General features: G+C 53.6%; 1 protein-coding gene and 1 non-coding gene across 3 annotated transcripts; both read left to right on the top strand.

The window, feature by feature from the left end:
* The first annotated feature begins 2,288 nt into the window (after positions 1-2,288).
* Positions 2,289-12,029, top strand: Nop53 (NOP53 ribosome biogenesis factor). 2 transcript variants are annotated; one of them, XM_008822242.3, is made up of 13 exons: positions 2,289-2,540; positions 2,965-3,029; positions 6,523-6,631; positions 7,070-7,269; positions 7,720-7,790; positions 9,382-9,477; positions 9,984-10,088; positions 10,170-10,367; positions 10,628-10,803; positions 10,904-10,970; positions 11,456-11,532; positions 11,641-11,697; positions 11,975-12,029. In XM_008822242.3, exons 1-13 carry the CDS (start codon positions 2,317-2,319, stop codon positions 11,979-11,981), a joined length of 1,452 nt encoding a protein of 483 aa, XP_008820464.1. In that variant the 5' UTR covers positions 2,289-2,316; the 3' UTR covers positions 11,982-12,029. The 2 variants fall into 2 exon arrangements, with proteins under 2 accessions (XP_008820464.1, XP_008820473.1); XM_008822251.3 differs by lacking the exon at positions 11,975-12,029 and having other exon boundaries at positions 11,641-11,701.
* Positions 11,007-11,115, top strand: LOC115068301. The gene has a single exon (XR_003847666.1). It is a non-coding gene; the product is annotated as a small nucleolar RNA SNORD23 (small nucleolar RNA).
* Positions 12,030-13,399: the final 1,370 nt, after the last annotated feature.

The raw sequence follows: 13,399 nt of genomic DNA on the forward strand, positions 1-13,399 counted from the left end.
TAAATAACACAAGTATAAAAGCCACTTTGTGGCTGGGAGTGGTGATGCACACCTTTAATTTCAGTATTTGGGAGGCAGACACAGGCCACCCTGGTCTACATAGTGAGTCCCTGGTCCACCAGGGCTACATAGTGTGACCTGCCTCAAACAAAACAAAACCAAGGCTGCAGAGATGGCTCAGCAGTTAAGATTACTGGCTGCTCTTGAAGAGGATCTGACTTTGGTTCCCAGCACATGCACAACCCCCCCACAGCATAATAATTTTAAAAAATTTTTATCTTGTGTGTATGGGTATTTTGCATGCACATATGTAAGTACAGGTATGTATGTGCAGTACCCTCTACAGGGGTCAGAAGACAATGTCAGATCCCCTAAATTTACAGATGGCTATTAGTTGCCAAGTGGGTGCTGCATGCATGTAAGTGTACCACGCACATGCAGTACACTACTATGTGTGTGTGGTGGCCATGGAGGCCAGAAGAGTACACTGGATTCTTTGGAATCTAGGTCCTCTGCAAGAGCAACCAGTGCACTGGCCCATCTCTCTAGCCCCTCTTGGCTTTTTTTTTTTGGTCTTTGTGAGACAGGGTCTCCCTGTAGCCCCAGCTGTCCTGGAACTCACTATGTAGACCAGGCTGGCCTTGAACTCACAGAGATCTGCCTGCCTCTGCCTCCCGAGTGCTGGGATTAAAGGTGTACGCCACTAAGCCAGGCTTTTTTTTTTTTAAGAAAAAAAGGTGGGGGGGAGGCTAGAGAGCTGGTTCAGCAGTTAAGAGCACTGGCTGCTCTTGCAGAGGACCTGGGTTTGATTCCCAGCTTCCACATGTTGGCTAACAACCATCTGTAACTCCAGTTCCAAGGGATCAGATGCCTTCTTCTGACCTCCACTGGCATTGTCATGCATGCAGGCAATACACTCATAAAATAAATATTTTTAAAAAAACAGGACATGAAAAATTGCTTGACCCCACCCCTTCCTGAGGAACTACTTGGCAGTTACCATTGCAGGGGGAGGAGTCTTTCTTCAGAGGTTAAGTTGCCTCTGATCCAGTGAAGAACCCCTCACTTGTGCTCATGGACACAGTCCTAATTAAGCTCAGTGCATCACCAAATAATAATCACAAAGACATGAAAAAGAGGGGGACTTGTTGGGAAGAAGGGTGGTTCCACAGTAGCTGGAGGGGACTATGAGAGGGCAAGGGTGTGTGTGTGTGAAAATGGTCAAGATACAATATATACGTGTATGAAATGATCACAAAATAAAAACAAAAATTGCTTGAGCATAAGTCCAGGACAACAGGGAAAAGCATTTTGCTTAGGATGAGAGTCAAGAACCTGTAAACCCGTCACACCCCGCCACACTCCCAGTTCCAAACACTGGAGGAGCCTGGTATGGTAGCATTAAGGTGAGGGGCAGGAAGATCAGGCTATCCAGGTCATCTTGTACTACATGACCAGTTCCTGGCCAGCCTGCACTGCTGGAGACCCCACCTAAAAAACAAAACAAAAAACGATAAAAATATGACTAGGAGACTGAGAGATGGCTCAGTGGGGTAAAACTGCTTAGCCTGAGCAAGCCTGCTAACCTGACTTTGATCCCTGGACTCCACGTAAAGATGGAAGTAGAGAACCCTCTCTCTCTCTCTCTCTCTCTCTCTCTCTCTCTCTCTCTCTCTCTATATATATATATATACACACATACACAATAATAAAATTAAAACAACCTTCAGACTCATTTATTCATTCACAAATTCATTATGAGACAGGGTCTTCCTTTAGCCTCAGCAGGGCTGGAACTTAACTATGTAGACCAGGCTGGCTGGCCTCCGTGTCACAGTGAACCATCTGCATTTGCCTCTGCCTATCTGAAATGCTGTGGTTACACGCGTGAAAAACTCTGCCTAGCCTTTTTTTATTTTTAAAATTTAGCCGGGCGTGGTGGCGCACGCCTTTAATCCCAGCACTCGGGAGGCAGAGGCAGGCGGATTTCTGTGAGTTCAAGGCCAGCCTGGTCTACATAGTGAGCTCCAGGACAGCTGGGGCTACAGGGAGACCCTGTCTCAAAAAGACCAAAAAAAAAAAATTTATTTTACGTGTATGACTGTACTGTCTGCATGTATGTATGTAAGTGCACCCAGGTCGAGCAAAGCCCAAGTTTCTTCGCCATGTGGTCGCTGGGAAACTGCAAGAGGGGGGAGAGGGAAGGGGGGGAGGGCTGCTACCCGGAGTGCGTCAGGAACGACGTCTGCAGAGCTGCGCGCGCACGCTCCAAACAGGCTTTTTATGCTTAGGCGATAGAGCGCTTCCTTTAACAAGATGGCGGCGGGAAGCAAGCGCGGCGGTGGGAAGCGTGGCTCGAAAAGCGATGCGGACTCTGGCTTCCTGGGGCTACGGCCCACCTCGGTGGACCCGGCACTGAAGCGGCGGCGCCGGGGCCCCAGAAACAAGAAGCGCGGCTGGCGGAGGCTTGCTGAGGAGCCGCTGGGGCTGGAGGTGGACCAGTTCCTAGAGGACGTGCGGATGCAGGAGCGCACGACCGGGTACGCGGGGCAGGACTTCCGGCAACGTGCCCTCGCTTTTTGCGGCTCGGTGTGAGGGCCCCCAGACTTCTGGTCCAGGGGTCTCTGGGCGGGAGATCTTCTGTTTGGGTGGGGATCCGGAAACAGGGTCCCACTGTGTAGTCCTGGCTCGCCTGGAACTCTCTATGTAGACCAGGCTGGCCTCGAACTCAGAGATCCGCCTGTCTCTGCCTCCCGAATACTGGGAGTGCAAGCTTGCACTGCAAAATGTGAATTTCAAGTCAACACAAATGACATGCATGCACCCTGACTTGGTGCGTTTTAAGGTTAGCCTGGAAGGACCTCATGGTACGAGGGAGTGATAGAATGAGTCCGGAGAGTTACACCCAACCCTGCCAGGTTAAGTCCCAACATCTGCCTAATGGTCTGTGTTTCCATCCTCCAGTGGCTTGTTGGCTGAGGCCCCCAATGAAAAACTGTTCTTTGTGGACGCTGGACCCAAAGGAAAAGGTGAGGTGGGCTTGTGGGGTGGTGTGTGTCCTCGGCTGATGGTTGTATAGACTCTTGAATCCGGTGAGATCTGTCAAAACGGCAGTTGTCTTGGCTTGTGGTACCACATGCCTGTAGTTCCAGTGTTGGAGGCAGAGGCAGGCACAATCTGTGTGAGAGCCAGGCCAACCTGGCCAGCCTGGGTACTGGTTTACATAGCCAGTTCCAGACTAGCTGGGGGTACAGGGGGACCCTGTCTCTAAAAGACTGGTCCCCCCAAAGTACAAACTTACAAAAAAATTTCTATGCATGTTTTGCTTGCCTGGTGCTCACAGAGGCCAGAAGAGGACATCGAATCCTCTGGAACTGGAGTTACAAACAGTTCGCTGCCATGTGGGTGCTGGAAACTGAACCCTGGTCCTCTGCAAGAGCAGCCAGTGCTCTTAACCACTGAGCCATCTCTCTAGGCCAAATGCAAGCTTCTTTCAAATGGGTCATCTGTAATATGAATAAGCACCTTTAATGGGTTGGAAAGTAAGCTAGAGATTATCTTAAGAGAGCAATTTTTTTTTTTTTTTTGCTTTCTTTTAATACTAAGGATTGAACCCAGGGCACTGGGCAAGTACCCTGCAACTGAGCTCTATCCCTGTCCTCTTTTCAAAAGGGCATGGTGGCACATGCCTATAATCTCAGCTCTTGAGAGGTAGAGGCAGAAAGATCAGGAATTTGCACCCCGAGCTACATGAGACCCAGTCATCACATACCCCCCCCCCCACACACCTCTCTCTCTCTCTTTCTCTCTCTCTCTCTCTCTCACACACACACACACAGACACATGTACACTCACAGACCCCCAACCCAAGAAAGAAACACAAAAGAACAACATAATTAGCCTAAGCAAAGATCCTGGGAGCAGGAAAAGGTGTTTTTTCTTGGGAAAAATCTTATATTTTTAATTTAAAATTTTATTTATACTGGGTGTGGTGGTGCACGCCTTTAATACCAGCACTTGGGAGGCAGAGGCAGGCGGATCTCTGTGAGTTCAAGGCCAACCTGGTCTTCATAGTGAGTTCAAGGATTGCTGGGGATACAGGAAGACCCTGTCTCAAAAAGACCAAAAAAAAAAAAATTACTTATTTTATTTATTTGGTCTTATTGAGACAGGGTCTCCTTATAGCCTCAGCTGGCCTTTAACTCACTACATAGACCAGGCTGACCCTGAACTCATAGAGATCCACCTGCCTCTGCCTCCTGAGTGCTGGGACTAACGGCGTGTGCCACCAAATAAATTTTATTCATTTGTATAATACGTGTGTCTACTTGTCTGTATGTGTACTACTGTGTGCATGCCTGTGGAGGCCAGAAGGTGCTGGGTCTCCTGGAGCTGGAGTTCCAGCCATTTACCAGCTACTCTGTAGCGCCTGTAGGTGCTGGGAACTGAACCCAGGACCTCTGCTAGTGCAGCAGTTGCTCTTAACCTCTGAGCCATCTCTCCAGTTAGGGTAAGCTTTAAAACAGGGTCTCTCTAAGTGGTCCATGCTTGGACCTTCTTGGAACTTCTTGTGTAGCCCAGGCAGGTCTTGAACTTGAGATAAGTTCCACTTCAGCCTCTCAAGTGGCTGGGATCCAAGCCTGTGTGTGGAATCAGGCCTGGGTGCTGTCAGGGACTCCAGTTAGAGCTTGGCCTGCCTTGATGACTCGGTTAGCAGCAAGCCAGAGTATCTATTGGCAGCAGAAAAACAAAGGCCCTGCCTTCAAGAGGCAGACCTGCTTGGGCTGGTGAGATGGGCTCTTACAAGAACAGGAGGATGCTTTAGCCAGCAGGAAGGGAACATGTCTTGACAAGCTGGCTTTTTCAGAACTTAGTGTCTGGACCAAGGGCAAGTTAGGGATTGCTCTGATGAGAGCGCTTTCAGCAATGTCAGAAAAACACTGAAAGTGGGCAGCCTGCTTCAGAAAACTGAAAACAATGGGAGTCTGGTCTGGAGGGACAGCCAATGAGAGCCCTGCTCACAGGCAGGCACCCTAGTGTCCTGTGAGATGAGTCAGAGGATCCCTTTAACGAGGATGGGACTGGCTTGACTAGAAGCCCGGAAGCTGTACGGGCACAGGGACTTGTTTCTTTTTTTAACTAGTTTTTTAGATTAGTCTTAGAGAGATGGGTTCCATCAAGACACCTTCATAAGGGTATCACTGTACTTGATTCTTCCTGGCTCCCCCTCCCTGCCCCCGGTGCTCTGCATATTTCCCCTCCCTTTCTTCCCCCCTTTTGGCCCCCCTTCTTTCTTGTCACACATATTTTACCCTGTTTCCATCCTCCCTCCTCATGGTCCCCTTTCTAGTATTTTTGCTTTTGTTTTTGGTCTTTTTGAGACAGGGTCTCCTTGTAGCCCCAGCTGACCTGGAATTTGCTATGTAGACCAGGCTGGCCTTGAACTCACAGAGATCTGCCTCCTGAGTGCTGGGATCATAGATGTGCTCTACCATATCTGGCTTTGTTTTGTTTTGTAACAAGGCCTCATTCTGCACCCAGACTGGCTAGAAACTCATTATGCCTAGGCTGTTCTGGAATTCACAGTCTACCTGCCTCTGCCTTTCAAATGCTAGGATTACAGGTTTGAGCCAAACTACTCTGAAGTTTTATTTCTAAAGGAAGTGAGTTCTTAGTGATCAGCTTTTTTTGGTTTTGTTTTTACATTTATGTATGTGTGTCTGTTCAGGTGTGTGTCTGCATGCACTCTCTTATGTGGAGGTCAGAGGACAATTTGTGTGTGGAGGGGGGCTTGGTTCTCTCCATCCTGTGGGTCCTGGGGCTCGAACTCAAGTTGTCAGGCTTGGCAGCAAGCATCTTCACCTGCTGAGCTATCTTGCCGGTCCATCACTCAGTTTCTCATGGAATATTGCTATTGTTATTTGCAATGTTGGAATGGAAACCAGGGCTTTGTGCATACTAGGCAGATACTCTACCCCAGGGCTACAATCTTGGCCTGTTTTCTTTTTAGAGCCAGGGTCTCTCTATATAGCTCAGGCTGACCAAAATCTCAGAACCCTTCTACAGCCTCCAGAGTGCTGGAGTTACAGGCTTGTACCACCATACCAGCCTGGTGTTTACAGTAGAGTTCCTGCTGTAACTGACAGACTTTGGAAGTAGAAAGCAGCATGCTGAGAGGCAGCCATAAGGAGGCCTCTTTGAGTCCCAGTGTCCCTGGCCACCTGCCCCTTCCCTGTTAGTTCTGTGGTCCTTTCCCTGCTGTATCTCTGACCCCTCCAGGTGGGTCTGTGGGTGTGCTTCCTGTGTCTCCATCACAGAACTTACCTCTTGCTGACCCAGGATATGGGAAGGTCAGGGCTGGGCCTCTGGGCTCTTCTTATGGGGTATCCTCCCTTATACAAGAGAGTCAGTCTGGGGACCTTCAGGTGTGTGTCGGGTGACCTGGTGCCAGTTGACCTGAAGTTGGGGGTTGGTTTATGGTAGTGGGGCAGCCTAAGGCTGCAGCTCTGCTTCCCACTGCAGAAAGGAGCAGGAAGAGGACTCAGGCCCAGAAGAAGTCACAGCGGCTCCAGAAACCCCTGAGGGCTGACCTTGTCCTTGAGAACCCATCTAAGATCCCTGTCCCCAAAGAGTAAGTGCTCCCCCCTCAGCCCAGGCCCTGCAGGAGTGTGGGGGTGGTAGAAGCAGCTGAGAGGGTAGACTGGGCCCAACTGGGGCTTCTGAGAGTGGTTTGCAGGACAAAAGACTACGCCAAGGCACACGTGGGGGCGGGGGGGGGGCTCTGGGTGGGTGAGGTAGGCTTAGTGTAGCCCTGGGAGGGGCAAGCTTTTGGGCCAGTCCACCCTGAGGAGCGTGGGAGTTGTGGTCTGCTGAACTCAGATCTATCCTGCCGAGGTTGGGGTGAGGTGCCAGGACCCAGTGTGTCGCCATGCTGTACTGAGCCAGATCATGAAAGAGGACTGGGCTGAGGCAGGCCCAGTAGGGCCTCCTGGAGGAAGACTGCTGAGTAGCAGGGGGAGCTTGGCTAACACCTCACCTGCTGCCCTTTGCCCATTCTCTCCCCACCCAGCATCCTCGCACACCAGGTCCCCAACGCTAAGAAGCTCAGGCGGAAGGAGCAGCTATGGAAGAAGCTGGCGAAGCAGGGTGAGCTGCCCAGGGAGGTGCGCAAGGCGCAGGCCCGGCTCCTCAACCCTCCTGCACCCAAGGCCAGGCCTGGGCCCCAGGACGTCATCCAGCAGCCCTTCTACGATCTCTGGAACCCTGACAGTGAGTGATCTGCTGTAACCTGCAGGCAGACAGTACGATGGGACTGCCACAACCAACTGTGCATATTATACATGGCCCGGGAGCACGGTGGCCAGGGGATGCCCTACAGGTCTTGGTTTAGTGATCTTCCAGCAGAGTCCTGAGTGCCTCCCTTTCCCATGCGTGCTCCTCTTTCCTGATCACGGGGGCTCCTGCCTTAGCCTGGGGTCTGTCCCCCTTCCTGAACCCTGTCTAGATATGGTTTGAGCCTGGGTTTGAGGTCCCTTTAGGTCTGAGAGTCTCCTTCCCTTGCCTGAGTCTCACTGTTGTAGTTTTAGCAGTGAGGAGGGACTGGAATGGGGCCTGGAAGGGGCCCTGGGGTCACACAGACCCCTGCTAGAGAGCCAACTGCAGGTGCCTTCCCCGTCCCCCATGGTAGAGCCCTCTGCAGCTGCCTTCGTCTTCCTGCAGACCCTCTGGACAGGCCGTTGGCTGGTCAGGATGTGTTTTTCCTGGAGCAGACCAAGAAGAAAGGAGTGAGGGTGAGGCTGTGTGGATGGTGGGGTAAGGAGGGCAGCCCCGCCAGAGCCCCGCTTTGGAATCCATCATCCTAGTGGCCTGTGTCCCTGCCTCAGCGCAGTGTTCACTGATCTTGGGAAAATGCCCTTACTTTGATGCCTCCATTCTGTCTGCTAACTGTAGAATGGGGTGACAGCTTGCTTAAAACTGCTGGGAGCTGAGGATTAAAGAGCAAACTGCTGTGAACTGTGCTGTGTACGCAGCATTGAATTTATGGTCATGTCTTGAGCTCTAGACCCTGGCTGCAGGGAGCCAGGTGCTGTGGAGTCTCGGGTCCAGCACTGTTTGAGTGACAAGTGCTGCTCCCTGTGGAGTCAGGGTGGCCTTGTCACCTACGTCCACGTGCCAGCTCAGGTCAGGCTGCTGTTCCATGATAGGAAGAGAGGTTGTGGGGGAGGCAGGTAGAGGACAGACTTCAGGGAGGCCAGAAAAAAAAACAAAGCCAGTACCCCTGACGCTTGAGGCCTGGGTGGAGAGAGGCTTCAAGTGGCTTCAAGTACAGGGCCGGAGAATGCTGTAGTCAAGGGGCGGAGGTGGCCCAGGAAGGACAGACTCCTAGGATGGAACCTCCAAAACTCAATAGGGCTGGATGTGAGGGAGCTTGGGCCACCCAGGGGACCCCCAGTACAGGGCCAGATCTGAGGAGCAGAAAGCTGGAAGTAGAGCCCCACTGGGCCAGTCCCTGAGGCTCTTGTGAAAACACGGGTCTGATTAGCAGATCCTGGGTGGCTCCAGGATTTTCTATCTTCACCTGGGAACTTTTCTTTTTCTTATTTTTGAGTCTTTTTGAAACAGGGCCTCCCTGTAGCCCCAGCTGGCCTGGAGCTCAATGTGGAGACCAGGCTGGCCTTGAACTGTCTCCCAAGTGCTAGGATTATATAGGCGTGCACCACCATACCTGGCTAACTACCTGGGAACTTTTTGGGCCACACTGGGCATCAGAAAAGCACTGGTCACCCACACCCTGCAGTGACACCAGTGGAAGGCTGGCAGTGTGCTAGAACCTGGAAGTGTCCAGACCCAGCTTGGAACATGTGCTTGGAACCCCTCTCCCTGGGCAGTCCTGTGGCTTGTCCCTATGAGAGGCTAGCAGAGCCCTGTCTGTGGGGAGCCTGTTCATACTGAAGACAGGTGTTCCCTGTGTAGGTGCCAGATCCATAGGTGACCGGCCAGCCTGCAGTTCCCCAAGCCTTGGATCCCAGCATCCTGGTCGGACAAACTTGCATCTTCTGGGCCATCTCAACCCCTTTATGTTTCAACAATACATTCCTGAGACTCAGGGTGATTGATAAGCTGTAGGGTTGCTGTTCCTGTGAGGGAGACAGATTATCCTAGAAGAGTACCCAGGCTCTTGTGTAGAGGGGCCTGGTGTCACATGGTGGAAGGCCAGATTCGGAAAGGGGAGCAGGGTGAAGCCTCTGGGAGGGCTTTGGTGCCGCTGCAGCTTGCCTTCTTAGTATTCTCACACCGGCCATTGAAGATTGGGGGTAGGCATTTTGGGGCACATTCATACCATGGGACTCACCCTGCCTTCCTGGCCCTGTCTTCCTCTAGCGGCCACCACGCCTCCACATCAAGCCCTCTCGGGTGCCTGCGGTGGAGGTGACACCTGCCGGGGCCTCCTACAACCCAACTTTTGAAGACCACCAGGTAGGTGTGCGGCAGGTGCCTAGTCAACCAGGTGCAGATAACCCTGTCAGCTCCCAGCAGTCCCTCCTTCCCATCTTAGGCCCTGCTTGTTCTTCCATGGAACTTGTCTATTTTTTAAAAATTGCGTGTGTGTGTGTGTGTGTGTGTGTGTGTGTGTGTGTGTGTGTGTGTGTACACACATGCACGCGCCAGCACAGGTGACTTCAGAGGCCAAAGGCTTCTGGAGCTGGAGTTACAGGCAGTTGTGTGTTGTCTAAAGTGGGTGCTGGGAATCAAACTTGGGTCCTCTGGAAGAGCAGTGTGTGCTCTTAACCACTGAGCCATCTCACCGGCTGGGAACTTGTCTATTTGAGACATTGCCCAGAACCCAGTGTGGTGTGTGGGTGATGGTGGGCAAGTCAGCCCCGCTGGCTGTGTGTGGAGGGCAGATCCTTGAGCTGGGTCCCTAGCATGGAGTGGAGACCGGAGGGCAGTCCTAAGACTTTCCCATTCCCTCCCTGCCCCAGGCCCTGCTCCAAGAGGCGCATGAGGTGGAACTGCAGCGGCAGAAAGAGGCGGAGAAGCTCGAGAGGCAGCTGGCCCTGCCTACCGAGGAGCAGGCAGCCACCCAGGTGGGCCATCCACCATCTGTGCCCACCCTTGACCCCATGTGACTCCGCCAGCCCCACCTGATGACCCACCCTGCTCCCCAGGAGTCTGTGTTCCAGGAGATGTGTGAGGGCCTACTGGAGGAGTCCGATAGTGAGGATGAGCCGGGCTGTGTCAAGCGGCTGGAGGCGGAGGATGGGGCTGAGTCCTCACCTGCTGGCCCTGCCCCTTCCACTGCTGAAAGGAGGATGGAAAAGAAGACAGAGCAGCAGCGGCGGCGAGAGAAGGCTGCCCGCAAGCTGGTGAGTGCCTGTCTTGTGAGCCTATGCCTGCCCATGGGTCTCCCGAGTTCTCCACGGGAACCTCTGGCCTTTGGGGGTGCTCCCTTAGAGAGGTGGAGGGGCTGTAGATCAAGGTGTCTGATGAGACAGTTGCAGAAGACAGCTGCTGAGTGACCAGAGGTTAGTAGTCAGCAAATAGGAAGCCATGACTTAGGGGCCCTGGGCAGGGAAGGCCCCTGAGCTGGGTAATACTAGGCTGAGCCCTGGCCCTTTGTCGCTAGTGGGTGCAGCAGACTGCATTGCGGGCAGCGCGGCTCCAACACCAGGAGCTCTTCAGGCTGCGTGGGATCAAAGCCCAGGTGGCCCAGCGGCTGGCAGAGCTGGCACGGCGGAGGGAACGGCGGCGGATGCGGCGACTGGCAGAGGCGGACAAGCCCCGAAGGCTGGGTCGGCTCAAGTGAGGCCCAGTCCTGATGGGAGGGTCTGTGACACATCTTGCTGTCTTCCTGGCCCCATGTAGTTGAACCCCTGAGAGCCCTCAACCCCATGTTTTGTAGGTACCAGGACCCCGACATAGATGTGCAGCTCAGCTCCGAGTTGACGGGCTCGCTGAGAACTCTGAAGGTGCTTATCAGGGTGACAGGGTGCTGTGGGGTCCTGTGCCCAGTGATGACACCATCCTTGCTCCCCTTGCCCTCAGGGGCTGTGGGCGACAACATGGCTGCCCTTGGGCTGGGCCAGTTGGGCCATTGCCTGGGGGCTGAGGGCACAGGGTCCTGGGTAGGAGGGACAGATCAGGTGTTGGTGTGAGCCTGTGGCCCTCAGGAGGCCTTTTTTCACAGTCCACCTTGCCCCACCAGACTAGTAGGTCTTCCTGAAGCTGGCTTGCCCATGTCTGGGGCCTGGCTTGGCCCTGGGGCTCCAGCCACCTTCTTGCAGCCCCGGCCTTTGGCTCTGAGCCTAGCCAGGGCAGCACTGGATCTGAGCAGGCTGGGGTTGGGATGCTCCTGAGGCTGCTCTGGGTGGGGGTTTTGGGGCTGCTGAGCCCCACCTGAACTCTGAGGCCATCTGGGACTCTGCTGAGGCCCCTCTCCATCTCTGTCCTGCAGCCTGAAGGCAACATCCTCCGGGATCGGTTCAAGAGCTTCCAGAAGAGAAATATGATCGAACCCCGGGAGCGAGCCAAGTGAGACCCCCAGAGGGAGGGGATTGTGGGAAGGGAAGGTGACCACACACCAGGACCCCTGACCTTGCGGATCTGAGGGTTGCTCACCACACTCTTCCCCTTTTCCAGGTTCAAGCGAAAGTACAAAGTGAAGCTGGTGGAGAAGCGGGCCTTCCGGGAGATCCAGTGAGTGGGCTTCCCCTGCAGGGCCAGCTGGGGTGGGTCCTATGAGTGCTCTTTGACCTGCCTCACCCCAGAGCAGCCTTCCTCCCCTGTGAAAGCTGCCCGTCCTAGGGCCATCCCAAACTTTAGAAGCAGGGTCACCCAGCAGGGACCTGGAATCCAGAGTGGGGATAGAGAGGGTCCCCAAGAGAAACCAAGGGGCCCATACCAGAAGGGGGGATGATTAGGCTGGGTGTGGGGCACCCCTCGCTCACCGCTCAGTCCTGTCTTCTGTCCTCAGGTTGTAGCTGTGCAGATGCCAAAACCCCGCCCTTCAATAAAGCACTGTGACCAAGCCCTGGGTTCCCCTTGCTTGCTTCTCACACACTGCCTCTCTCCTGAAGTCTGTCCTCCCTGGCTGCTGCCAGGACTTCAGCACTGCTCCAGCAGAGCCTGCCACCAGTGCTCAGTGTGGGGCTGCAGCAGGCCAAGGGAGATCTAGAAAGAAAGCTGTTGAAGAGAGGCTCTGGGGCCATCCCTAGAACATGAGAAAAAAAGAGTGGATAGGGAACATGAGGGAGAGGCTATACTACCCAAAGAGCAGCCACCTCTCCCTGAAGCAGGTGGGTGAGGGCATCAGCTCTCATCCCTTGGGAGGTGATAGGGCAACTGCTCCACAGAGGTCAGGCCCTTGCTCTGTTCCAGCCCTAGCTTAACTCAGTGAAGTCCAGCCCAGCTACATATGTTCCCACCCCAAGGGGAGGAAGCAATTTGGTCATACCAGGCCACAGAGCCCCAAACCCTTTGTGTGCATGTAGTCCACTGTGCACATGTGATCAGGACAGCTTGCAGGAGTCCTTTCCTACCCTGGGTTCTAGGGATGGAACTAGGGTTGGCAGATTTGGGGGCAAGTGCCTTTACTCCCTGAGCCATCTTGTGGCTTCCCATGCCTGTTTTTAACTGACTCCTGTTTCTGTGGTGCTGAGGCAGGAATCCAGGGTTTTCCACAGGCTGGGCACACTTCTGCTGAACCAGACCCAAAGGGTTCTAGCACACAGTCAAAGATGCAGCTGAATTGCAGGCTCAGTCTCTGGTTCTTTCTAGCCCAGTAAAAGCTGCCGCCCCCTCCCCTGTTTGCAGGTTTTGCTACTATAAATCCAACTTTTCAGTTTGTGACTGGTTGCCAACTAAGCTAAGAATTTCTTCTGCCTGGGTCTGTTTTTCTGTTTCTGTGATTATTTTTTATTATGGCCTTTGGGAAGTTTCAGGATGAGATCTTCATAAAAACAGAGCAAGATGATTATAAAAGAAATGGGTGAAAGGAGAGACCAGCGTCATACCCTCCCACCCCCACTTCCCGAAGAGCTTAACGGCCTTAAGTCGATTTCGGTGTTCCCTCTCCTATCTTAAGGGTGTTCTGTAGGTGGGTGGGTGTGGGAGGGGACAGGTGGTGGAGGCAGTAGGGAGAGGCAGGAGTGGACCACATTTAAAAGATGAGATGGAAGTAGCGCCTTCTGACCATCTAAGGAAGCCCCCGCTGGGGAACATCTCAGCCACCAGCGAGTGAGTCAGGGTCTTGGTGAAGAGGGAAGCCCAGCGCCACAGGAGGTCCTGGGACTGCGCGTCGGTGTGATGAGGCCCCAAGTGCAAGTTCTGGGACCTGGACCTTGACAGCAACCGGTGGAATCCAGGCCTGGCGACTGTCCGGAAATGGGCGTGTTCCGCA

The sequence above is a fragment of the Nannospalax galili genome, unplaced genomic scaffold (genome assembly GCF_000622305.1).
Source record: "Nannospalax galili isolate Female #2095 unplaced genomic scaffold, S.galili_v1.0 scaffold432, whole genome shotgun sequence".
NCBI lineage: Eukaryota > Metazoa > Chordata > Mammalia > Rodentia > Spalacidae > Nannospalax > Nannospalax galili.

Excerpts from the sequence above, each read along its gene's own strand:
- Nop53 (XM_008822242.3), top strand. The coding sequence starts at position 2,317 with ATGGCGGCGGGAAGCAAGCGCGGCGGTGGGAAGCGTGGCTCGAAAAGC. Across the intron at positions 7,791-9,381 it reads CCAAGAAGAAAGGAGTGAGG|CGGCCACCACGCCTCCACAT; the intron begins GTGAGGCTGTGT and ends GTCTTCCTCTAG. Across the intron at positions 10,804-10,903 it reads CGAAGGCTGGGTCGGCTCAA|GTACCAGGACCCCGACATAG; the intron begins GTGAGGCCCAGT and ends CATGTTTTGTAG.